General features: G+C 33.5%; 1 protein-coding gene and 1 long non-coding RNA gene across 8 annotated transcripts; one reads left to right on the top strand and one right to left on the bottom strand.

The window, feature by feature from the left end:
- Positions 1-494: 494 nt before the first annotated feature.
- On the bottom strand, positions 495-12,971 carry LOC148622668 (uncharacterized). Its single transcript, XR_015920680.1, has 4 exons — positions 12,881-12,971; positions 6,424-6,569; positions 5,907-5,962; positions 495-1,889 (listed from the first exon to the last, which is right to left on the bottom strand). It is a non-coding gene; the product is annotated as an uncharacterized LOC148622668 (long non-coding RNA).
- Positions 2,310-26,488, top strand: LOC148622667 (uncharacterized). Of its 7 annotated transcripts, none has more exons than XM_088572690.1 (10): positions 2,310-2,372; positions 14,787-15,058; positions 17,536-17,627; positions 18,459-18,602; positions 19,360-19,522; positions 20,982-21,905; positions 22,176-22,334; positions 23,467-23,555; positions 23,768-23,908; positions 24,588-26,488. In XM_088572690.1, exons 2-10 carry the CDS (start codon positions 14,909-14,911, stop codon positions 26,284-26,286), a joined length of 3,561 nt encoding a protein of 1,186 aa, XP_088428816.1. In that variant the 5' UTR covers positions 2,310-2,372; positions 14,787-14,908; the 3' UTR covers positions 26,287-26,488. The 7 variants fall into 7 exon arrangements, with proteins under 7 accessions (XP_088428816.1, XP_088428812.1, XP_088428814.1 ...); XM_088572686.1 differs by lacking the exon at positions 2,310-2,372 and adding an exon at positions 4,027-4,183; XM_088572688.1 differs by lacking the exon at positions 2,310-2,372 and adding an exon at positions 4,188-4,264.
- Positions 26,489-27,536: the final 1,048 nt, after the last annotated feature.

The following is a 27,536-nucleotide window of genomic DNA, read 5'->3' as shown; positions in this document are numbered from 1 at the left end:
TATATGATTCAAAATTCTCAACATTTTACCAGGTGGCTATTGTTTATTTACAATTTTTTTTTGATAACATTAACGTCTGTGTCTTCTGTTTAATATTTCGTTACTCGTGCGAACGACATTTCAACTGATTGAAGTGTAGACAAATCCAGCTATTAACTGTTTATATCTTATACAAAATATCAAGGTTGATTTTCAAACTACTACTAAGGGGTTTTTTAACGTCCTTGACTATCCTGTCGGGTCTCGCACGGACGGTGATTTTCAAGTTAGTGCCATCTGTTTTTATATCAAGTGTCGATATTTGTTGAAATAATTTGATATGTAATGTTATTTCATGTTTAGTCTGTGGTAGGGAGAATTTGATCGTGTCTATTAGTTGAGGAAGTGCGACCAGCTATATCAAGCTGCTCAAGAACTTTCATCTTAATTGCCACTACAAATCAAACAGAAGTGTTTTCTCCATATTATTCCCCTTTATCTATCTTTATCTACCGTTCACTACATGGAATTTTAATCAACTCAGAGATAAAGCTATCATCATTTCTTAAACACTCACTATTACAGTTCTCACTTTTCATGTACAGCTAAATAGATCACTTAAATGCATTGAATAGTTATGACTTACCAAATTGATAGGTCACTATTTGTGATTGCGAAGAACAAAATAAAATGGCGTACTCTATGGCATACTTTAAAACATAACCAGGCTTCATTACTCTGGCTTGACCTTGTCTTCCCTCAATTTTGGCTTGACCAAACTGGACTATAGTATGTGCCTGGTCAGGACATTTTAACAGCCTTGTTTGGCCTGAACACATTTCGGTCTATTTTTTTGTGGCTAAAAATAATGACTGAACCTATCTTGGACCATTTCTTCAACATAATTAAAGGCATTGTTCAGGCAATTTGTAAAAATATAATATGTTAAGAGTTATAAAGAAGACGAGTGTGTGTAAAGCTCAACTGATGAGTTTTGCTGAACAAAGCAAAAACTATAAAGGTGGTATGACCTGTTATTATCTCTTAAAGAGTAATCAAGGGAACCAAGGTTATAGCGGTAATCAAAAGAATGTAATCCAGGGACAAAGACCAGACATGGAAAACAGACATACACAACAAAGAACATAAAGTAAGTAAAATAATACATACAAAGTAACAAAAGTAAATGAGCAACTCGGACTCCACTAAAAACTGGGAGCATGGATCAGGTGCACCGGTAGGGTAAGCGTCCTCTGCTTTTCTAGAAACACCCGCCGAGTTGCTCATAAAAAGTCAAGTCCGGGGTAGACAAACGAGGAAAGGAAAACTATGACGCGTTGAATAAATCAGTTTTCATGGCGCTGATGGATACACCATAACGATCCACGAGTTCATGATGACGACCATAAAACTTCTGTAGTGATGACTTCAATCCTGTAGCAACATAACCCTGTTCCAGAAGCCTATTTGTTAGAGTTCTAGCGCGATACAAAAAGTCTGCGTAGTTTCGGCAAGCTCTGGCATAACGTATGAGTTGTGATATGAACACTCCATACGCAGGAGCCGAAGGGATGTTGCCACAGATGAAAGGAAAGTTGACAATTCTGAATGAAAAGTCATCACGTTTGTCGTAAAGTTTTGTCGTAAAACATACGACTGGTTTGTGTTCTCTTAGAAAATGCTTGTTTCCACTTTCTTACAATTTAAAATTTAATTGCCGCACTTTGTGTCATTTGTACAGTCATCAATGTGTTGATTCCAGGATAGGTGGCACTGTGGTTGGCTTCTTTAATAAAAAGGAGATCCAATATGAATTTATAAAATGTTGTGAGGGGACAGCCATTTGATTCTGAGGGGTCTGGCTTGGATATACTTTGATGGCCTGAACATTTTGTACCTTTTCATCTCCTCTGCAAAAAGAGAACATGTTTAATCATCGAAAAAGAATTTATATTTGTTACCCAAAGCAAGTTTATTTTTCTTCCTTTCTATATTCACAAATTTGTAGCAAAACACCTATGAAAATTTAAGCTTTCTTTACTTGGTATACACATGTGTTTAGTCATCGGAATTTTGAAAAAAAAAAACAGTTTCAATTCTTGGTTGGTTTAAATGGATTCCTGGTTAATTCGGGGCTTTTTTAAGAAGGGCTAATTTATTTATCCATTTCAGTAATTAGGACTTGTCCTGCAGAAATAATTCTGTCAGCACTAGGCTTGCCTTCCTTCTTAACGAGTTCAATGACCAGCTGTAGTGAACTTGTATTCAATCTGGCATTTTTGTTGATTTGCATTGGATAATACAATACAGTTTGGGTGTATGATTAATCATTCAAACACCTGAATTTAGCTGTATGTGCTCATGGTTTATGATATACACATGTGTTGGTCAAGGTCAGTATTGTTATTTTTAGATTTCAAGCTTGGATCGAGGAGATAAAGAATGATTTTTTACTAATTTTATATGCCTTTCTTTTGACACTCGTTGTACGATAGCGCTTTAAAAAATCTTGTAAGAATGCTAACTTTTATGATAAACTGTTTGTCAATAACGCAAAAAAATCTTCTCATATACCTTTTTGTGTTTTTTTGTTGTTGCAAGCGAAGGGTATCACTCGGTAAAAAATAGAAAATATACTATTAGTCTATTTAAAATAATACCTATTAATAGTTCCATTAAGTCAATGCATGTAATGAATGAATGGAACAATTGTTTAATTTTAATTAGATTGATATACCATGTGTTTTAATCAGAAAAATACAAATAAGTTTCTTTTTTTAACATCTTATGCTTTGTGAAGGTTCTCTCGACTTTTGGGCTTTCCTTCAATTGTTTGACTGGATTTTTCAAAATTGCTATGAGCTGTAATTTCTTCTAGTTGTTTGTGCGTTTGTTTAAACATTGCTTTCTTTGTTTCTATACATAATACTAATTGATTGAGTCTGTTTTCAATGTTTAAGTGGCATATTCAAATGTAGATTGATCTTAATTTAAATTTTAAAGTATATTAATATTTTATATTTAATCCATAACAATATATGTTTGGGTTAGATTGAAGAGGAATCCCATGAAAATATCATGACCAGGCAAATCCTATGTTTCTGATGTAGTTTGATGAAAACATCCATATCCGGTGAGATACAATAGTTCGTGTTTTTTTGTGGATGACTCAAATAATCATTTTAGGACACTGGTACAAATTTGTCAAATCAAAACGACATTCAGGTGTTGTATATGTCATTTAGTACTTCAGTGCAGGAATATTGATTTATTGATTATTGAAATGAAATGTTTGGAATGGTTACTGTTCTCCTTATACTAGGTCTCCCTACGAAGAAATCTACAGTGTATCTGGATGGTTCTAATGATCATTAAATAAATGTCTTCCCATATTACACATTTTCGTTTGTTTTGTCTGTTCAGACAAAGCCGTCGTACTGTTATTTGTATTATATTCAGTCATCATCATTCATCGTGCGGTAATAGTTTTACCATTTTGTCATGTACAAAGGCAAAATTGAAATCAACATGTAATCATGGAAGTGTAATGAACTTTTTGGTAAAAAAAATATACAAATTACCAGAAAAAGGAGATTGAAACTTACAGCAGTATTTCTACCGTTATTTCATCTCCTGTGATAAAACGTTTGGATAAAAAAAAATCATGTCTTCAAGCTTTTTTTTTGTAAACAGTTTATGCAGTTCAAAAATGTAACTTTAAAGCGAAGATATATCAAAACGATTTGTCATATCACTAACACTGCATTATATCTGGAGAAGGTTATTATTTATTCTATACGGTAAATGGTATGATTTATATGTCACAATTATTGCTACTTGTTACTGGTACACGTCCCATGTTGTAACGATAAATAGAGATAGTAAGGTCTGACGACAGGTTACCATATGTCTCGGTAAACAAATGGCACAAATACAAATAGTTTTAACTGAACTACAAGTACTGTGTCAATATTACAAATCCATATTCTTTATAAACTCAATATCCATACTTTTACTCCATAAACCTGCCATTTAACTTTCGTTTTATTTCCGTTATCATTATGCTTTGAGTAAGGTCTATCTCGTGTTTACTACGTACTTCACTATTTAATGGAATAGATCAGTTCACGGGCGGTGTCCTTAAACTTTGGATGTTGAAAAATTCACCTTTAAATTCCATGTCATATGATACACCTGCCTAAAGGTATGTTGAACTACTTGATTTGTGTTTATATGTGTGACGTTAATTATTCGATCATTTGGCAGTATACATTCGCTTATAAATGTAAGGTTTTTTTTCATCATAACTAACACATATCAGTCTATAGCGTGTTTCACGATTTAAATTTGTTTTATATCTCGTTTTAGAGGAAATAAAAATATGAATGAATTAATGTACTTTACAACTGAACATTTTGCATATCAATGACACACCAGGAGAACTGACTGACTTAGACTTTGATATGTAAATAGCTAGGAGTGTAATATTTCGTTCGTTAACTCTGTATAAACATTAATTTACAATTTGAATTTTAACATGAATGTGATAGACTTAGTAGATATCATACTAATTTATCAGTATGTACTGCCCATGGCTGCAATACTTAAAATTCAATCAACTGTATTTTGTTGATTACCATCTTTTCAGTCGTCATAAAAATGTGCACTTCCATATCTTGAAATAACTTTGATAAGCAAAATGGTCTACAAAAAGCTCTTTTATTCATTGTGAAAGAGACGTTTGTGTAATATTTTAACAATGATTTAATTAGTTTTCAGGTGAACATGCACAGGTTTAATTTATGAAACATATTAAATAGAAGACAACTTTGTTCTCTAAATGGTCGTGGAATGTAAATATTAATTACCCCAAATAAAGAAGGAAAAACAAGACTTTTTAAAAGGTTTATAGAACTGAGTGATGAGCGAATAGTGGTGTGGAGTTAATTGGCTTCGTTTCAATGACAGTTGGACGAGATGAACGGTGCACCATTTGTTTTTTATGTAATAATGAAAAAAAAAAAACAGATCGACAAGTGAGAGAATACTTTTAAAACATAGATCAATATTTCACACATTGTAAAAATAAAGTTAAAAGTTTTAAAAAGAACAATTTTTAGGTAAAGGTGTGAAGGTCCATTGAAAGTAAAATTTATATAATCTATACAATAAGAAACCTTTCATATCTCCGGGTGTATTAAAAAAAACACGCTAAGATTAATACGTCATTGTATGGATACAGTTTTCTTGGGCCCTAAGTTCTTATATATATTTGATCTCTAATATGGTAATGCAATGAAAAGCGTGACATGCCGAGAGAGAATATAAGAAATTATTTTTTTTTCTCAAGGTTGGGGTGGGGGTGCGAAGTTTCTTATCCATTCTTCGTTTATTTGTTATTTAAACCAAGACGATAGTTTGCGTAGGTTGTTTATTTGTTATCAGGTACGTTAAAAATTGAGGCGAATTAAAGGTCAGTTTATTTGGAATTGTCAAATTAAGGTACCCGGAATAATTTGTCCAAATATCCTGTAGAGATGGCGATACTACATGTTCACGAATGACCAGATTATCCGGAACAAGGCATAAATTCGACACTACTAATTTTATATCAACGAATGAAAACTAATTATTTTCTCTTAAAGTGACATTCATGCGGCAAAATATGAAGTATAATTCCTTTTCATAGTGTCGAAAGTTTCTATAAGATGTGGATTTAAAAGACACATCGGGATTTAAATATAGGATTCTGTAGAAATAATATTTATTCGGTTGATCACTTTTCGAAAAAGGAGGGACTGTTGGGTTGTGAATGTTGATTTAGAAGTAGGTAAGTTCAGATATTAAAAATCTGTATTTAGGTGAAAATTAAAGGATTGGTTACTTAGGGTCAGTACAAAACTTGTTGATAATTCACTAATACTTACATAATACTCCGATACACGAAATGAATGGCATATTTTATGGAGTACCATGGACCAAACTGAAAATTCGCTGCCATTTTAATTAAATGTTTCTTTCATATTACTAGTATTAAATATTTTTAGTGTTAACATTTTGTTTGATTTTTTTCTGATAAAAATGTTTGCTTATAGAATGTCAATATATGTATAACGTAAAAATGCAGTTAGTTTGTTGTGATAGGGATTTTCTTAAAAGGATCCATAATCCAAGGATTTCGTCTTTTCTTAATTGAATCTATCTCAACGAATCCATTAGTTTCTAGTTGTCACAGTCGTCAATTTTAGAACTAAGACAAGCCCTAGTCCTTGGCCCACTATTATCGATTTAGTATTCTATATGTTAAAACATGTCTTAATATTTGTTCTCAAGTTAAGATGTTGATATGGGCGTCCTGAGACCAACCACCCGAAGTTCGTCTTTTAAAGTTGAAATCAAATAATAATTACACAAACAACAAATATGGCTACCATGAACATATACCTGGGAAATGCGATGTGGAACCTGAAACCTGGACAATCCTGTAGATTATTTAGATGATTCTGATTTGTGACCTTTGCAGGAAAATGTAGGAGTGTCCACATCCGGAAGCATGTCTCGTGATGTTCTTAATACCATGTTCATTCTAACTGCAAGCCAAAGATAAGTCTCACGTTAACACAGTCCCAGATTAACATCGAACAGGGTATTAGGGCGTAACTTTTACTAGGGTCATGGACATATTTCATTTGAATTTTTAGGTCTTGACACTGCCTAGTTTACATTAAACAACAGGATATGTACCTATTTACATCCTAAATTTGGGGGGGGGTATATTGACGTATTTGCATTTTATAGAAAATGATGCCTTTTCCGATCATGGGACCCTTAGGGGCGTTAGAATGATAAATAATGTGATTGAGGTAACTTGTACAAATCCATGTTACTGAAGACAATTGAATATACATATTGAAAATGCGAACCTTCGATTCTTGGCCTATGTGACATTTTTTTCTATGAAGTTTTGGATGTTCATTTTTGCATTTAGTTGTTGTAACATTTTTGGATATTCAAACGAATATGTATAAGTTGGGTTTATTTTTTAAATTTTATAATGTCATTATAGTATATGTTTATTAGTGATCCAGCTTAGTAGCTCTCCACCTGAAAATCATGCTTTGATAATTCATTGGAATCTCTGATAGAACTGTCCAATCTGGTGCTTTTTGTGACAAAATATTTAGAAAGGTACTAGCTTCTTGGTAATATTTCTTCGCAATTTTTTTAGGTATTAAGCATGTCGCCTCTGATTTTTCTATGAGCCATAGTTGGTATTTTAATTTCGAAAGTCTCTCCGAGTTACTTAATTAAGGTATTATATCTTAGTATTTGTTTAGTAACTCGTTTTTGCGCACATTCTTTTTTTGTTAATGTATATGTTCCCAGACTAAACTAGTACAATGAAGAAAAAGTTTGATATAGTGATATCAGGGTTCGCTTATTCAATGCTGCAAATGTATCTGTTGCTTTTGTTGTTTTTTTTTTCATATATGTTATCAAGTGTAAGTGTTTGTAAGAATCAGTCAAAATGGGAAAATCAGAAACATGCATCGATCTGACAATGTGATATCACTCTAGGATACTTTCGGTATTTGAAAAGACCATTATTTAATTTCTGCATCACTGGCTTTGCTCAGAAATTTTTCAACAGAATCTTAGAAAATGAGGTTTTTAACAGAGTTATCTGTCCTTGAAACTCACAGGTCCAACATGATATGGAAAGTATTGTCTTTATTCCTTGATTCTGATGGTGTAAATAGTCAAATTACATTATCAAAATGATGGGTTTTTTCATACCATGTTTCACCTACTGCCTGATTCTTACAGACTGACACTTAAACATGAAGTATTCATCAATAATAAATTTGACCTTGCAATGTTTAACTAGCTGGTCTTCTTTCTCTATTCTTTGTATCTTCATGAATTTACTTTTTTTGTGGTGGATATTTAACTACATGTATAAATGGTGCTCCAGTTTTGTATAGATCGTTTTGCAGTGTTTGCATATCTTGGGGGCTCCAATAGTTTTGAATATTTTTTTTATCATCTACTTAAGAATTGGCTATGATGAAAATTTTGTCTATTGAAAAATAACATAACTTTTCCATGTGCATATTTTGTTTATTGCACTTCGCGCAATGAACAATATGCACATGGAAAATTTATGTTATTTTTCAATAGACAAAATTCTTATCATGGCCAGTTCCTATAAATTAATTTTAAAACATTTTTTTTTATCTTTAAACATAAGAAAAGTAGCTCTGAATTTAACTGAATAGGGGCGTGTCAATATTTTTTGATCCATTGAGATATAACAAAATTTTTTTAACCAATCAGATTATAGTATTTATCTCAAATTAATTTATATAAAGATAGGCAGCAGATTCAAAACGCCGTCTTGCTGATAAATAAACTTTTCGAATTTTCTGACTTCATCATCTTGAAACAAAGTGTTATTATGCTTAATACTACTCCCAGATTTGGTAATGATTTAATTTCAGAAATAACACGCTTTCTGATTTGATAAGAATTTTCGTCTATTAACTCGTGAGCAAAACATTTTTATGTTGCTGTGACGTTTTCAACCATTTTTGATGATCTACTCGTTTGATAGCAAAACTAAAGTTATATTTTTTTCAAATAACCTGCGACGCCAGGTGGTTGATGTTATTTCTTTATTTCTTCATAGACAGAACAAATATAACAGTCGTTCCTTGAGTAGTCAGGTTATAGCCCTCCCTCACATTTTTCAAATGTCCAACGTTCTTTCAATGCGCCTATATATCTTAGTTACTGCTCACTCTTTGAAATGTCCTCGTACGCACATCCCGTAACTATGGGGTGTCGAATGGGACTTGATCTTTTTGTAATCAAAATCAATTTTGTGTACACAAAATTGAATTCCGTCATAACAAAATCATTTTTGTCGTACTAAACTATGTTACACAGACTTGTTTTATGATAACTTCATTTTGTAATGACGAAATTCATTTTTTTGGACAAAGTTCAGTTTTGTGTCACAAAAGTCAATTCTATGTCACAAAAGTCAATTCTGTGAGACAAAATCCTATTTGTGTCACTAAAGACAATTTTGTGTCACAAAAGTCAATTTTGTATGCAAATTAGTTTACAGAATCCTTTGGACATGCAAATGAATTCTCTCTCATTATGATTTTTGTAAGAAGGCCTCTCATTGGATATAGTAACAGCGGGTCTTGCAGGTTTCCGATTACTTCGAGCAAGGAAATATCATATGGTTGATGCGCTATTCTGCAAAAGTAATACTTTATTACTTACTTTTGCAGAATTGCTCATCACCAATATGATATGTCTTTGCTCGAAGTAATCGGAAACCCGCGTCTTCGATATCTGCGCCTATATCCAATGAGAAACCTTTTTTATAAAATCGTGTTGAGAGGTTTCATTTGCATATCCAAAGGATTCTGTAAACTAATTTGCATACAAAATTGACTTTTGTGAAAAATTAAATTTTGTCTTACAAAATTGAACTTTGTGACACAAAATTGACTTTTGTGACACAAAAAAGACTTTTGTCTCACAAATTGATTTTTGTGACACAAAATTGAATTTTGTGACACAGAATTGACTTTTGTGAAACAAAATTGAAAATTTTTAGTATGTTATAAATTTTGTTAATCTGGACTCATTTTTGTTGAACAAAATTCACTTTTGTCTGTACAAAATTCAATTTTGAGTACAAAACTACAAGAGTTCCATTGGGCGCCCCGTAGTAACCACCTCTTAGTTGCTTGTATTGGAATAGATTAAAATTCACTGATCTTTTTCCAGTATCTTTAACATTAATTGTCTTCATAGTTTTATGTAGGAATAATTTAACGACGTCTTTTCCCAGTAATTTAGAACAGATGCCCTCATTAGCTTCACGAGCGTTCTTATTATCTGATAATAAGCTAATTATAAAGTACATATGTTTTATGGTAAAATAGCTAATTGGTAAGAACTGAATGCAAATAAATATAAACAAAGTAGTGAACGCTGCACGGTTGGTGCATGCTCTTGTTCGACCTCGAATTACACGTCTGTTAGAAATATTGAATTGTGTTAAGGAGGTACCCCCGTAGTTACTCCTCCTCGGTGACTTATTGAATATTCTTGGTTATTATTAAAAAAAAACCAAAAAAAACTTAAAGTATCGCTTATTTTCGATATGTATCAGTTGTCAAAATATATAAACTACACTCCAAGTAGGTAGTTTTTAGCAGCAGTGGTCATGCAGTTTTTGTCAGTCGATTCGTACCCATAAAATCCGTGACTTGTATGTCATGATGCTTTTGAATAATTGTTTTGTTTCATGGCATTTACTGTCATAGTACATTAATTTGGATTTATCCTGCAAATCTCCTCCAATCTCGAATTAGATGAGTTTGTCGTTGATGTATTTGCTTCATACAGATGAATTTCAGGTTTAACGTTATTACTGGTTCCATTATTTCAATAAAATAAAGCTTATTTACTGTTGAGTTGTAGCGATGATAAATCATTGCTAACAAATACTCAATGGCATGATACTGTTTGTTTGGATTCTATTTCTAACACTTTGCCACCAATTAAATTTCAATGTTTTAGCTTTTTTCATGATATATTCAATGAATACTACCATGTCTTGGACTATGGAAACGATACATGATTTAGAGAATATGACTAGAATGATGCCATAGACAAGTAACTGCTTCCTTATTTCTCTGTTCGCCAAGTAACTGTTGTTTTCACCAACTGCATGGTTCAAAAGGAGTGATCAAGGGAACCAAGATTATAGCGGTAATCAAAAGAATGTAATCCGGGGACAAAGACCAGACATGGAAAAGAGACACACACAACAAAGAACACAAAGCAACTAAAATGATACATACAAAGTAACAAAAGCAAATGAGCAACTCGGACTCCATTGAAAACTAGGATCATGGACCAGGTGCACCGGTAGGGTAAGCGTCCTCTGCTTAACCATGAGTACCATTAAGTACTGTTTATTGTCGATCGAGACATAGACATCTTCTGTAAATTAATGAAGTTTACATTTTTATCACCCACATTCATATATAAAGTAAAAAAACAAAGATTAAACTTTAGTACTCTAATTCGTAATATGCATGTCCAAGTAACGCATAATAATAATGGCCATTTTGTATCTGTTTACGTCAAGTTTATATACAACAGTAATGCTAAAGTGATGATCTCCCCCCCCCCATCTCTCTCTCTCTCTCTCTCTCTCACACACACACACACACACACACACTCACACGTATGTCCCCTAACCATACCCAGTAATAACATGTTATTACCTATTCGTTTTCTTTATACGTAAACGGCTGTAAAATGGCTTTCATAAACAGTGACTCTATTCCATTTGAGATTAGAGAGTTGAATCTATTATTATTCATGTATGCAGATGACATGGTCATTTTTTTCAGAAACTGTATCTGGTTTACAAGAGATGCTTGATACTTTATTTTTATACACTTCAAAATGGTCACTTAGTGTAAATATATCAAAAACTAAAATTGTAGTTTTTAGAAATGGTGGTGATATAAAGAGAATGAGAAATGGTATTACAATAACCAGGAATTAGAGATTGTAGCTACATTTGGCTTTCTTGGTATTCTTTTATATTATAATGGTAAATATAATGTTACAGCCGAAACTTTCTGGGTAGAAAAGCTGTATTTGCTTTAAGAAGAACTACCAACGATATGTTTTTGAATCATGCCACTTCATTGTCACTTTCTGACACTTATATTAATGGTGTACTGAGTTATGCTTGTGAAATATGGGGCGCTCGTAAGGCGCCAGCTATAGAGAGAATACATTTGAAATATTGTAAAACTATTTTGAAAGGAAAAGGCTTTACGAATAATGTCATGGTTTACTATGAGCTAGGCAGAATGCCGTTGTTGTATACTAGAAAGTGCAGAATTTTCAAATATTGGTTCAAACTGTTATGTACTTCAAATTATATTTTGAAAAGTTATTATGTAGTTTTATATGAACAGTTGTTGTCATAGTAATATCACTAATCTGTTGCATTTTATCAAGAATGAGCTTTTCAGAATAGGTTTTGGTGTTAATAGGTTTAACCAGGAATATTTCACAGACACAAAGATCTGCTATGCTTTTTTTCATTTTTGATCAAACAACGTTTGTATGGTTATACTTTTTACAATCAATATTCCCCCTTTATCCCCATTTCAAGGCGATATACTTCGTCCCTTAGATTATAAATACTTTATATGTATTTACAATGAGCCAGTTTACCTTAAAATCTAAAAACCCGTCAAAAGCTGGTAAAGGTCCTAATTACAGATCGAGGTTTTCAACAAACAGATATGACTGACGAAAATAATTCTTGCTTATTCAGCTTCTAGTAGTAGGGCACTTCGCTCATTTTGTAGTTATTATCAAACGATTCAAATTGGAATCAAAAGAAACGAAGAAAATTGTCATGAAACATTCGGGAGTATACTTTAGTTTGCGATTTCTTAAAAGCTGTTTTATTTGTCAATGATTGCATATGAACAAAAATATCATTGTCATGTACTGGCAGAACTAAGAACCAGGATAATCATGACACTGCGAGTGTCTTTCTATGTCCGACTTGCAGGTGTATCTGAACAAGTCTTGCATGGTTTAATGCGTCCTATTTCATAAAATATTTAAAACTGATTTTGCCTAATTATTCTTTGTCTAAACTCATTACGGAATTGAAGAAATACCTTAAGAATTTGCCTGATAAATTATCTGGAGTGGAATATAATAGTAATTCTATCTTACACTGTGTATAACAAGATCATGCAATAAAGCACTCCACCATGTTATGACGTATCAAATGAAAAAGATGTTAATAGCATTGGTTATATATACTTACATAATTATTACAGTACTTTTCCTTCCTTGACTGAAATGCGGAGTTAATTAAGGTAATGATAAATAAACGATCAGTACAAAGGTTGTCAGTGTTTTATCGTAGAAGTGATATTAGGGATGTTATCGTTCACCACATGGGTCTGTACGTTAATAGTTTGTGTGAACCGTTAGTGCTGAATTTAAGTTTAATCCGTGTTCTACTGTTGCAATGACACAGTATAATGCATTTAACGGTTGATTCTAGTAGTACTTTGGAGGTAAATTATTCAAGTTAGGTACGTATAAATTTTCTTGATTCAGTACTCGTAAGTTTCATCTGACCCTTTGTTTTTGTTGATTTAGACAAAAACGCCTAATTGATGTTGTTTCGTCATTTGGAGCAGAAGTAATTAGGAAATCTGACATCTGCCAAAGAAAATAAGCTTCTTTTTTAAACTATGTTGTGAATAAACATAAATGTATGTCTGAATATTGTTTTTACTATGCGAGAGACAAAGAGTTATCCAAGTTTTCAAACACTGATTGACAATGTTTTCTTTCTGTTACCTTTCACTGAAGAACTAATGTAGCTGTTTAATAATAATTAGCGATTACAAAAACATATAATAAGCAGAGAGAAAAGAACAAACATAGTTGCATTAAATTACAAGTAAGTTTCATCTCGTGATATCTAGTAAGTTTCTGCGGAGCGTCCTTTCCCCCCAACCCAGATTGTATTTAAAAATATATTTTCTTTTTATCTTGTTGTATATTTTTATATGTTTATATCTTTAAACCTTTTTGTTATGATTATATAATAACAGTATCTCACTAAACGATATATACCAAGCTCTCCTGTATATTTTTACATTGTAAAATTTCTTCTGAATTCAGGTATAAACCAAACCAAGTAATAAATCACGTCTCAAGAAACCCAAATGTATTGTGATAAAAATCAAGATCCAGGTTTTATAATGGCTTTACTTGTTATCTTCTCCGAACATATCATAAAAATCAAGTGGTTCAGAAGAGATATAAATAGGTAACCCTACTCTAAACCTGGCTCTTCACGTTGACGTACTCCTAAACAGTTAGAGTTGGGAAACGCTCTTGGACCCACGTGGAGTCTGGGAGTAGGCCAGAGCGTCAACAGAGCAGCCCTGCTGCTAGTAGTACATACTCTGTGTTCTTCTGTCGGGTATCCCGAAGGCTGGGCTCCGCTACCTCCAACTACTAACAGACATTTACTAACAGAATCCCCGTAAGGGGCGGTCGTGCGAGATCCGTAAGGACAGTCAAGACCGTAAAAACCCCCAATCATCTTAAACCTGGGCCAATGGTAAACTCATGGAACCCCAAATTAATTTTTGTGAAATAAATTGAAGTAAATAGAGCACGATTACATTAACTGATGTGTTTCATCCAATGGTTGAGGATGAGTTTTGAATACAATAAGGTGACGGAAGGACGGACGGAAATCTTGTTCACTATGCAACACCTCAATTAGAAAAGAGGGTACAATCACAGTATTAAGAAACGTGATGCCCTTCATCTTTCAGAGTCTTTTGTATGATAAGAATTACAGAAAGTAGAGTAATATTCCACGACAAGTTAGTTTTAATTATAAAGAACAATGAAAATGGCATAAAGTCATCTCTGACGCATTTGATATTAGTTTATATGCTATTATCCCCACACCTCAGTCTGTCTATTAATACAGTTACTGTCATATTTTAGACACGGTGTAATTATTTAACCACATTGTGTTGAAAAGTGATTACAAATTCCAGGATAAATGGAACGTTAGCTTCAGATGTGAAGGCTCTTGTATCATAAAGTATGTACTAATCTCTCTAATACTACCTTTCGTCTCCATTATTTACTGTTTTATTCTGCTGTATGCAAATGAAATCGGTGTATAATTTCAGACAATAGTAATATTGATGGGACAGTACGGAAACGGATTGTGTTTCAGCGTGTTGATTAATGTGAACCCATTTCCCAGGAGTAATTGAACAATAGCTCTTACTGGACACCAGTCGTGACAAACATGAAGATTCCTACGGACTTTGACTTGACGGATATTATCAAGGCACAAAATCAGAAAGTGGCACCGCCGCCAAGAAAACCAAGACTGCAGAAAAATGACATATTTATGGACATTCAAAAGTTCAAAGCAGTCGACGACCATGCAATTAAGGTGAGTGTCATTTTCTATTTTAAGTATTATTTTGTATTATTCCTATAAAACACGTGCCTTGATAAACATGAATGTTCTGACATACAACGCCTACAAAGCTATAACATTCTTTCTGTATATCCATCGTTCGTAAATGTTCGAAATATTCAGACACGTAACAGACTCGCATTGTAAGGAAATAGTTTCAATTAAAATGATAAGTTAAAAACTTATATGTGCAGAAAGTCATGCACTAAATTAAAAAAAAATGTAATGCTACTATCTGCAGTTGGGTTCAATTGCAGTTTACACGCCAATGTCTTGTAATAGTTAACTATTTAATCATTATACACCTTAATTAAGTTTTCTGATTGCTTTTGGTCAATTACAACAAATATCTGAATTAAACATCGTTTTCATTTTATTCAGTTTTACCTCAACGAAGCTGAACATTCTTTAAACTTACCATTTACCACTTTGCACTCGTGTTCATGTGTAAAAGGTTCCATGAGGAGGCAGAAAAACAGCAAACTTGTATATTTCAGTCCTCTAATGTATCGCTTTATTAACCGAAACTATAATTACTATAGTGGTGATATGTTATCTGTATGTTCATGCTTTCTTCCGAGTTATGCGTAGTGTTATTATGTATATTTCTTGTTCGTTGATAGCTATTACCTCAGGGTATTAATTTGTTGGACAAGATTCAGAATCATTTCGTATTGTCCCAGTTAATCAGCTCATTGTACTTTCTAGAACTATGGGAAACGATCACTTTTTTGTAGTTCAGTTCAGATGTTGTAAATTTTTCTAAGACGAGATTGTCATTGTCCAAATAGTGCTGTGTCTATACACACAGAATTTTTGAATTTTTAAATGTTGCTCGGCCATCGATATGTTATGTCTTTCAGCTGCATACAACTTTTTCCTCTTAAATTTAAAGTATCGATTTTATTACCTTTCTGTAATATTTATCAATACTATTTCTTTTTTTTTGCGGTTTCCTTTAATTTTGCTCACAACTTTGTGATCTATTTATTAACATAAGAATCTGTAATTATAAATCTTTACAACTGCTGGAGTTATTTGCACCTGTAATGTTGCAATAACACCTCTGAAAGAGCCATCTGTCTCCTACTTGATTTGTTTGTTTCTATTGAAGTGTCGCTTTCATCTTAATAGCTATGATCAATCCTATAACAGAATACTTCTTCATTCTGAATGCTGTTAGTTTTTTTCTTTCTTCTGAATGCTGGTAGTTTCATTTTTCTCCTAAATGCTGATAGTTTCTTCTTTCTTCTGAATGATGAATTTATTCTTTTTTTTTCTGAATGCTGATAGTTTCTTCTTCCTCTGAATGCTGATAGTTTCTTCTTTCTTCAGAATGCTGATAGTTTCTTCTTTCTTCTGAATGATGACAGTTTCTTCTTCCTTCTGAATGCTGATAGTTTCTTCTTCCTTCTGAATGCTGATCGTTTTTTCTTCTTTTTGAATGCTTATAATTTCTTCTTTCTTCTGAATACTAGCAGTTTTAGCATTCACAGCGAAGGTCTTTGAGGTCAAAGAGTAATCAAGGGAACCAAGATTCTAGCGGAAATCAAAAGAATGTAATCCAGGGACAAAGACAAGACACGGAAAACAGACAAACACAACAAAGAACATAAAGTAACTAAATAATACATCCAAAGTAACAAAAGTAAAACTCTATACTCAGGAAATAAAAAATACCCCCAAAGAAGCCAATAGTTTAACGTAAAAAAATAATGATAACTTGTGTATATCACATAATTATACACAAGCAAAGAAATAAATGCAAGTAAATATTTGTATGGGTTGATCTAAATGATAAACTGTTAGATATGGGAAAGTAAGACTATTACATGTTGTACGCTTTGAAGTATTCTCCGACCTTTAAGAAATCGTTTCATCTAGGAACAATTATAAATGTTTTTCTGCATACTCAACCTATCGAATGATTTCCAAACAATTATCAAATTAGAGTCTTATTAGGGTTATCTTCTTTTTGTGAAATTCACAGGAATATGAAATTGTAACATGGTTTAAACTTTAAATGAACAGAAAGAACGCTACAATATAATGTATAATCATTCAGCTAATACAACCTAAGTGATAACCGTCCTAACGACATCACTACAGTATATCCATTTAGGAAATAATCAACGAGAATTTGCATTTTGTATGGCCTCGACTGGTATTTATTTCTGGCAGGTTACCTCTGAATCCTACGATCGTATTAAAGACATTAGTTCTCCTTAAATGTAGCTACAATTCTCATTACATCATCGTTTATACTAATGGTAAAGAAGTGATACTGAAACGTTCCTAATTCCGGTTAGATAAAGCATGCAGACTACATGCAACATATGTTCTGGTCACATCCCACAATATTCACAGTTAAATGGTAGAGGAGAAATAAATTAAGGCATTTATGGCCGATTTACATGCATAATTACATGGAATAGTGATTATTTTGTCAGGTATCACAGCAGAAACATAGATCATTCCGTGGTTTAATATGGCACCTTATCTACAGCTCCAAGCATGTCAAGACTGAAGTAGATAAAGCAAGGTAACCACACTAATATTACAGTTTATAACATGATAACTGTTTGGGAGTTAGAGAGTAATCAAGGGAACCAAGGTTATAGCGGTAATCAAAAGAATGTAATCCAGGGACAAAGACCAGACATAGGAAACAGACATACACAACAAAGAACATGAAGTAACTAAAATCATACATACAAAGTAACAAAAGTAAATGAGCAACTCAGACTCCACTAAAAACTGGGAGCATGGACCAGGTGTACCGGCAGGGTGCACGAGGAGCTGATATCAGTCAACATATAGAAATAAGGATGGGATGTTGGGCGTACGCCCCCTCCTAAAATCGGAATTATTTAATTTCTTTTTGTGAAATCTTTATATTTTGCAAATTCTACCTACAAATTGCATTTTTTCTCTTAACACCCCAAGCTGAAATCCTGGATTTGTTCCTGGGTTGTGTTTAGTTGAAAGAATATGTCACCATTTCAGCCCTGGTGATAATTTATGCTATATGACTGAAATGACAGAATATCTACAGTAATTTTACTAAAGATACAATAAAGGGTCTATAATTTTAAATATTCACAAAGGATGACATTTAATTGTCAGAGAGACTCTGGACTCATTTCTACTAGAAAATATAAAGTGCACTCTCTGTCAGTCAGGTTTAACATACTACGATCCTAGTTTTATAGATTATATAAATGACACTAACATTGACATGATTGGGATTTGTTTTATTTTGGTAACCTGTTATATGTTTTTAGTTGAATATTAAACGTAGTAACATTGTCCGACATTGGTAATGACGGAGGGCAGAAAATATAACACGTATACACTGTTTTCATTTTTTCAGAGCTTTATTCAAATGGATGGTACATAGAGACCCTTCTTCTAAAGTTTTCGACACCAACAGCGGCAATAATACAGTGGAAAACATAGTAGAAGAATTCAAACTGGGAAAATCAACACATGCTCAAATCTTCCATATTTTATGTCTGTAAGTGTATGTCTTCATTTACGATACGCCTAAATACTGTGCACTGACTTGGTTGAGGTGATCCTTCATCCCTTATCAACATATGCTATGAATTATAAAAGGAGAATGTATAAAGTACGTGTTTCAGTGCATAGAATGTATGATACTTATCTGCAAAATCCAAAAGGTTCATGTTTACCCAGGAATATTATCATCGTACTTGAGTTCACAGTAATTTTGTAAAAGTGTATCAGAAATCTGCACTTTGATACATAAATTAGATAAACTCTACTACGAAAATGATAAAAGAAAGGCAAATGTTTAATTTGATATCTCTCATATTTTTCATTTTATGACATCACGCCTTTAAATTCCGGCTTGTTATTATATGTGATCCGGGTGTCATGTACATGAGAGTTAACTCAACTAAATCTTGACAGCACACTAATGTAATGTAAATAACAAGTATCGTCCTTCATTATTTTATTATGAAATGACCTCGCCTCTTGTAGCTGTAATGAACAGAATATTCTGAAAGGTGATTTGACAAGTATCAAGATAATATCTTTTAGGTAAACTGTGGTCCTGATTAATCGTTCAGCTTTGTTTGAATCTGGCCCTACTGGGTTTTGCCCGAAACTAGTGCTTTTGTCTTTCTTATTCGGGAATCTAATTATCAAACATACATTCCCTTCAAGCGACCCAATGACTTTAAAAAAAATCGTGTTTTCTTTTGTCACAATAATATAAGTAATTTTGTATCAAATATTTTTGGTAGCTATGCTGGACTTCATTGTAAGGTTATATGCGGAAAGGCTAAAGGAAAGGACTACAGACCGTCGGACCCATGTGGAGCAGATAAGTATCAACATTGTTGGAACGCTGTTTGTGTAGATAACAATTGGTTTCCAGTTGATACTAAATGGGCTGCAAAGAGAAAGGTAATAATAATAATAATGAATATGATAATAATTGCAATATTAATAAGAAGAAAAATTGTGCCAAAAATGAGCTATGAAAACTCCGTTTGAGAGACTTACTGAGTTATAGAATAAAGAAAAACTTGTAAAAATCTGTGGTAAAATGACCAGCAACTCACTCGCTCAAATAGAAACAAAAATAACTCTATATGGCTTTAGTGTGAGAAAAGTGAAATATGTCTGCAATTATCGTCTTTAACCTACAACAATAGTGGTTAAACTTTTTTACCCACGTTGTAGTTAAGGTCTCATTATCATAATTGATTGATGGCGCAAAACGTATCGTACGAAAAAAAAACTAATACTATTACAGTTGGCGGAAAAAATAATGGAGAGAAATTATACGGCTGTCTCTTGTGTTTTTGATTAAATGAAGGAAGTGAAATGGAGTATGAAATTATATTTGTAATAACGACCATAGTAACGAGTTTTAGTACAGTAAGTTTAACTTTATACATTAATGTTGACTATGGCGTCTGGAAATATATTTTCTTGTTATGATATTAAAAAGAATGACAAAACTCAAGGGGATGTATACAAAATACTTCATGTTTTAGCAACATAAATATTATAAACTTTTGATAGACATGTTGTTCGTACCATTCGATGGTTGATATTAGTCCTATAGTCTTAAAAAATGACAAATGATAAAAGAAAATCCTCTTGCAATGTAGAGACAATCAATATCCATAAAAACTATTGAAACGGTAAATGATGCTCCCTAGCAAGTTCATTTAATTGTCATCGTATGACTGAAACTTTGATTGCTTCTTCGGAAGAAGGACATAAATTCAACACAGACATCCATGAAAACACTCTCTTTAGGAAAGCAAAATGTCACATAAAGGGTGACTCATTTCAGCTGTCAAGAATATTGCAGCAGAGATTACAATAATTGAAAATAACTCGAGCTGGAAATTGTGACGAATCGTCCCTGGTTTTTACGAACGTTTTGTTTGACAGAGTTCCATATGTATTATTGCAACATTCATCTTCATTTGTAATAATATCAGAATTTTCCGTAGATTTTCACAATTTTATGTTGGTTTAAAGTAATACAATGATGAAAGCACCTATATCCAGACATCATAGTGCTATCGATTCTTGTCCACGTGATTATTTCCGTAAAATGCTAGATCTCGAGTTTGTTTACTTATGTATTATTTTAAAACCCCTTCCTTATCTTAAAATGTTTTTTTCAGACTTTTCCAAATGTAGGCGGCCTAACCATGCACAATTTGAAATATTATGTTTAATTGAACTATTGAATTATTGGTTTAACAATAAATAAGCAACTCGTTGACTAAAATGATAACACTTTTGGACCTAAATGTTAGCTTTATTTATAATCTAATTTCATCAATTTTGCACTGATCTTATTGCTATAACACATGTACAAAAACGTTTATTCCTGTTTTAGGGGCATTCTGGGTCCGAAGAATTCTACTTCCTGTCTGATCCAGACAAATTATTGATGAGTCATTGGTCTTCTGATCCCGTCTGGCAGTTAGTGGATCGTCCAATTTCACTTCAAGAATTTGAAAATCTCCCATTTGTCAAACCGTATTTTTTCGTCTGCCAACTTCATTTCAATGCCAATGTTAAATGTGTCCTGCAACCAAAACGAGGCCAAGTTAAATGGGACTTAGGAATCACCAAACCGACTAAATTTTTCTACAAACTAACTTCAACAGAGAATGGCAAAGAAATAGTAAATGGTCATGCATTGAAAGGGTTCATCTACCACGAAGTTCATAGTCAACGAGCAAACTTCATCCTCCGCTCACCACCACAGGGTGCTTATCTACTGAAACTATTTGCAAAACTAAATAATAACACAAAATTTCAGGAAGTAGTGTCGTATAAGGTGAACATAGACAGAACATGTATAGAAGATGACCCCTTACCATGTTGCTGGGATAGAACATGGGGGCCAGGGGCACGGTGTGAAAAAATGTGCCTTCATCCCGTACAAAAAAAGGGAACCATAGTTACGACGGAAAAATCTGTTTGTATAGAAATTAACAAAACCAGGCCTGTCAATGTATTCTGTAAATGTTTAAGAAACGGGTGGAGCGAACGAGCGTTGCAAAAGTGTATTAAAATTCAAGATAATGAATTGAAAGCATATGTTGTTCTCACCTTACCGATATCGGGAGAGTATGGATTAGAAATCTATGGGAGTTTTCCCAACCAACAAGAAGCATATTACACCCATGTATGTCAGTACCTAGTAATTTGTACAAGGAGAGATGATGACCACAATGAGGAACTTCTACAGCAATACCTACTGTCTCCTGGTAGTTATAACGAAGAGAATCTGACAAAAATCACTGCCGAACAGGTATAACCACATCAGACGTTCCATGTTCAATATCATATTAACGAAAAAAAAACCTAACTCTTACTTTACTCTTAATTTACATCAGATATCTAAACATTGAAAACTGAGATCAATTTTATCTATTGAATTCCTGCTTTGACTTGTCTATAATTCGTACAACCAAAACGATTTTTTATATTAACTATATAAAGTTATTTGGCTGTTTTAGTTCATTTCTTCTGGGAACAAACTCTTCTTTACTGTATTAACCAATATACTTTTAAATTACAGACTGCAGTTTGTAACAGTGTGCCACCGGGATCGGCTCCAGCTTCGTTTAAACTTAGTATTGTTAACATGAACGATACTGACCTTCCAGAACCGACACCATTTGATCAGTCGAGTGAATGTGCTAACGATGACAAGGATTGGGATGACCATGTTAGAAAGGTAATACATAATTAACAATTCACTTGATCTTTCAACAAGTTTTAAGCTCCTTAACGTCATGCAGTTTAAAAAAAAAAATTGGCACCGCGATAGAAGGGATTACTCTAATCCTAGACATATTTGAACAACAACGTAACGTCGGTAAAATACAGTCATCAACTGGACATAAACTTCTTCACTGGAATATGAAAATTGTAATATGATGTTATTATTGCTTTTGATCCAACGATATAATGAATAACCAATTTTTAAACGACCGCAAATAATTGAGGTCAGGGGCGCAAACGTGGGAACATATGACTTTAAATCATAATAATTACAGGATAATTCATTGGAGAGAGTGAATAACCAAAATAGAAGAACGCCTAGATTTAACGGGTGTGCGGAACTTGTCAACTTTTTTTATTGTTGGTCTGATTCCGAAAGTTCTTATTTAAAAAAGATTATTTTTAAAAATTCCTGCATTTTTCAATCAGATTTCAGATATCTCTTACTATTAGGGGTCAGAGGGACCACACCAAAACATCGACTTTTTTTTTTTGGTTCGCTTTTTTTTTTGATTCTTCATAAAAATCCCTGCCTGCAGTTTTCAACCATATTTCAGATATCTCTTACGGTTTTCGAGTTATAAGGGGTCAATTGGCCACACCTGAAAAAAAAATCACCTTTTTTTATTTTGGATTCCATTTTGATTTTTTTTCGTTAGATTACTCATAAAAGTCTCTGCCTGTGTTTTTCAATCAGATTTCTTACGGTTGTCGAGTTATATGAGGTCAAAAGAGCCACACTAGAAAAAAATTTTGGTCCAATTTCTTGTTTTTATTGGTTTCCTCATAAATATACCTGTCTGGTTTTTTTTTCAATCAGATTTTAGATATCTCTTACCGTTTCCTTGTTATTAGGGGTCAAAGTTGCCACACCTAAAAATCGGTCTTTTTAGTTTTGGTCTGCTTTTGAAAGTTTTAATTTGATTTAAAATTTTGTGCAGTATAGTGTCCAAATCTAATAAATTGTAAGTCCTTATGATTAAGTGTGTCAAAAACTAATATGGTGTCCACACTTGGAGTCGTATCATGCTGTACTCGGCGAAGCTTTTTATTAAATGTAAATTGATTACCTTAATATTCTATAGATATGTGAAGGAAGTTATACAACATTCCGAGATTTGATGTGGGATCTTCTCTTCTCAAAGAAAGTGGAAAATGAGATAACAAAAGCGAGGTGAGTGTTCTCTCCCATGTTTAATATTTCTTATTCTTTGGTTATCTTTTACATTTTCTGGTAGAAGATGCGTTGTTAAAATACTTTATCTTGGCAATCATGATTTTTTTGTACTCTTGGGCTGCTTCCATTAGTCAAGTTTGGAATAAAACATTTTGTGAGAATCTGCTGTAATTATCATGTTTAACAACCATTTTTCATTCTTATTACAGGATTTTATTCATGTGGTTGGCATCCTTTAACAAACAAGATTTAAAGTTTGAAGACTTTGATCCTGGCAGTCCTGAAGAAGTTCTAGGTGGTTTAAATAATGGTAGAACCACCTACGCGATGGCCTACCATACTTTGTGTCTGTAAGCATTGAATGTTTATGTTTTACTGTGTAGATATAGGATACGTATATAGAAAAGGGAATTAGTATTCAATCGTAATATTATCTTGAAGGGATATAATGCTCATATTCAGTGTTAATGCATGCTATAGAGAAGGGGCATGGTAGTAGTATACGGTCTACTCTATAGAGAAGGGGCATGGTAGTAGTATACGGTCTACTTTATAGAGAAGGGGCATGGTAGTAGTATACGGTCTACTCTATAGAGATGGGGCATGGTAGTAGTATACGGTCTACTCTATAGAGAAGGGGCATGGTAGTAGTATACGGTCTACTCTATAGAGAAGGGGCATAGTAGTAGTATACGGTGTACTCTATAGAGAAATGAGATGTTAGTAGCATTTGATATGTTTTTCGCTTTGAAAGATCCTGACAAAGCACATATTTAATAATCTTTGTAAATTTAAATTATGATTATTTCGAAACCATTTATAGATATATAGAGTAGAAACTAGATAGCACTTTAAAAAAACACGAAACGAGATAACTTAAGCTTTTTTTTCTTTCTTATGATTAAGTAATGATATAACGAGATAAGCATTCCCCAGCTTTATTTACACATAGACACAGTGTCTTCCCATATTACTGTCTAATGTAATACATATTTCTGTGTTGAAATTTATATCATCTTTTACTTTTAGACATAGTGGCTTGCCATGTAAAGTCATTACAGGAGTTGCAAAGGGATCAGACTACAAACCTGGTCAACCATTAGGCCCTGGGTCAAACCATCATACATGGAATGTTGTATTCATTGATGGGGCGTGGCGTCTGGTTGATGTTCGTTTTGCACGTCGACCGATGCAATCACAAAGTGGAGAAATGAACTACGAAGTTGACCGTCATTTCTTCCTGACACATCCTGCTCAATTTATATACACTCACTATCCAGATGATATAAGATGGCAACTGCTTGATCCCCGAGTTTCAGAAGAAGAATTCTGCAGCATGCCTATCATGACACCACATTTCTTTCTATTGGGGATGGACCTGCTCAGTCACAAAGTTGCAAAGATTTACTCTAAAAACGAGGTTTATATCGCTCTGAAATATCCCAAAAACAGAAGCTTCAATTTTACCTTTAGTATTAACGATGCAAATGAGAACGACGAATTTGAAGGAACTAAATATAATCGCTATGCAATGCTAGAAGCAGCAGAAGGTATGGTAACATTCAGGTTAAGATTGCCAAAAGTAGGCACATATGATTTGATAATTTATGCAAAGGAAGATGTCCCAGACAAAAAAGAAAATATGTTTGCTGAAATTTGCGAATACAAAATAATCCAAGAAGATCTTTCCGAAGTTGCTCATAAACCATATCCTCCTTGTGCCTATCAATCATGGGGAGTCGGTACAGCTTTTCACAAATTCGGCCTTCTTACAACCCAAAATTCGGCCTTTGTTGACACTGTCCAAGGCGAAGTTAAAATTGAAATAACTTCCCCAAAGCCTATGCAGTTCAGAAGCAGATTACTTCATCATGAAAACTCCAGCGAATATGAAGGCTATGTGACATACAAGTCGATGAACGAGAAGACCGTCTTCAATGTCACGGCTCCATTTAAAGGTGAATTTGGTTTAGAAATATACGCAAAGGACCCTGATACTGATACTAAAAAGATGCGCCATGTTGCTCAATTCTTAATCTGCTGTGCTGAAGATGTTGACACTATTCAACTTCCAAAACTACCCTCAGGTTTCTTAGGACCACAACCAATGCTTGTTAAATACGAAATTGTTGCTGCTAGTCATCCAGATCCTGTTATACAACTTGACAACAACAGTCTTGAAGTGGTTTTCAAAACTCTAGAAGGAATGCGATTTACAGCAAGTATGTCAGAAGCGGAAACCAATATTGAATGTTCAGAACACGTGTTTATCCAGTCTGATGAACTTGAAGTCAAGTTAATTGTCCAGCTTCCAAAAACTGGTTTCTTTGTCCTATGTGTCCATGGTAACCCATTTACGGACAACAGTCACCAAATACCAGGGTTGTATAACTACCTTATTTATTGTAAATCAGTCACAAAACCGACAATTCCTTTCCCAAAACAGTTTGGTTACTGGAAAGAGGGTTGTTATATGTACAAGCCCATGACAATCAAATCAGGACTTAATGGAGATTTTGTTCCATTTTCTGTACGTGTGCCGAGAGCTACGACGGTAGCCGTGGTTGTGAATAAAGACTGGACACCACTTGTCCTAAATGAAGAAACAGGTCTGTGGGAAGGCTCTGTTCAGATGAACTGTACTGACCCTAGTAGCAAGGTTGTATTAGTAGCTAGCTATGCTGATGACCAATTGCGATTTGCTACCCTGTTAGAATATAATCTTTGATGAAACACATCATTTTAGTTGAATTGGTGCTGTCAAACGTCTGTATGTATTAAACAACTTCTATAAATTACCGTTTTAAACAGGCAAAAAGTCTTAACTTTATTTCTTATAAATAATGACATTCCTTGATGTGGATATGTATTCAACCAGTTTAGATAGTTCCGAATTTCATTAATGCTAGTAAATATATTTGATTTCAGTGTTCATGTCTTTTATGTAAACAAAGATGTTGCGAAATTTTTCATTCGACCTCAAACCTTCTGTGTGTAAATCTAATCTTTGGAGCTCAATTTTGCCTTTCCTTTTATTGCATATATTATTTAATAGTTTTAAAAAAAGGCACATTCATTGGCATGTTACTTTACATTTATGAAAAACAATTTTATTCTAAACATACCACAATATATGTCAAATAATGCCCTGTTAATATGGTTCAATTTCGAGAACAAAAATGACAGTCTCCAGGATGTCAGAATCTTTCAAATGGGTACATTAGGAAATATATTTTTTACAAAGAGTAATCAAGGTAACCAAGGTTATAGCGGTAATCAAAAGAATGTAATCCAGGGACAAAGACCAGACATGGAAAACAGACATACACAACAAAGAACATAAAGTAACTAAAATCATACATACGAAGTAACAAAAGTAAATGAGCAACTCGGACTCCACTAAAAACTGGGAGCATGGACCAGGTGCACCGGTAGGGTAAGCGTCCTCTGCTTTTCTAGAAACACCCGCCGAGTTGCTCATAAAAAGTCAAGTCCGGGGTAGACAAACGAGGAAAGGAAAACTATGATCCGTTGAATAAATCAGTTTTCAAGGTAGGAAAATGCTTGTGAAGAGGATTTAAATTTCAAATACAGGTTTAATACAGACTATTCAGATCGAAAAACCAATTCTCTGCATTGACATACAATAACTACATATCAAGGAAAAAGAACGGAATTGATGAAACGCAAATGTACACAAGCGTATAAGTTCAAAAGAGTAAATACAGTCAGAGGTCACCATAATTTCTCCAATAAACACACCTTCTAGTATAAGCTTTGTAATGCTCCGACAACAATAGTAATAAATCTGCAAATGGGTATAACTAGTTTTTATTAGGCCTTAACCATCCCCTAAAATGTAAAGGCTTAAACGAATTCTCTAGCTTTAAAGTGAGGTCTAAAACAAACTGAAAGAAACAACCAACAAACACCCAAAAACATTCACGTAATAATACATTCAACTCCCCACGGAATACA

The sequence above is a fragment of the Perna viridis genome, chromosome 3 (assembly GCF_037379345.1).
Source record: "Perna viridis isolate PV_CMFRI_1.1 ecotype Kerala chromosome 3, ASM3737934v1, whole genome shotgun sequence".
Classification (NCBI taxonomy): domain Eukaryota; kingdom Metazoa; phylum Mollusca; class Bivalvia; order Mytilida; family Mytilidae; genus Perna; species Perna viridis.
Note: the sequence above shows the minus strand (reverse complement) of the source record. Positions and strands in the feature narration are given on the sequence as shown.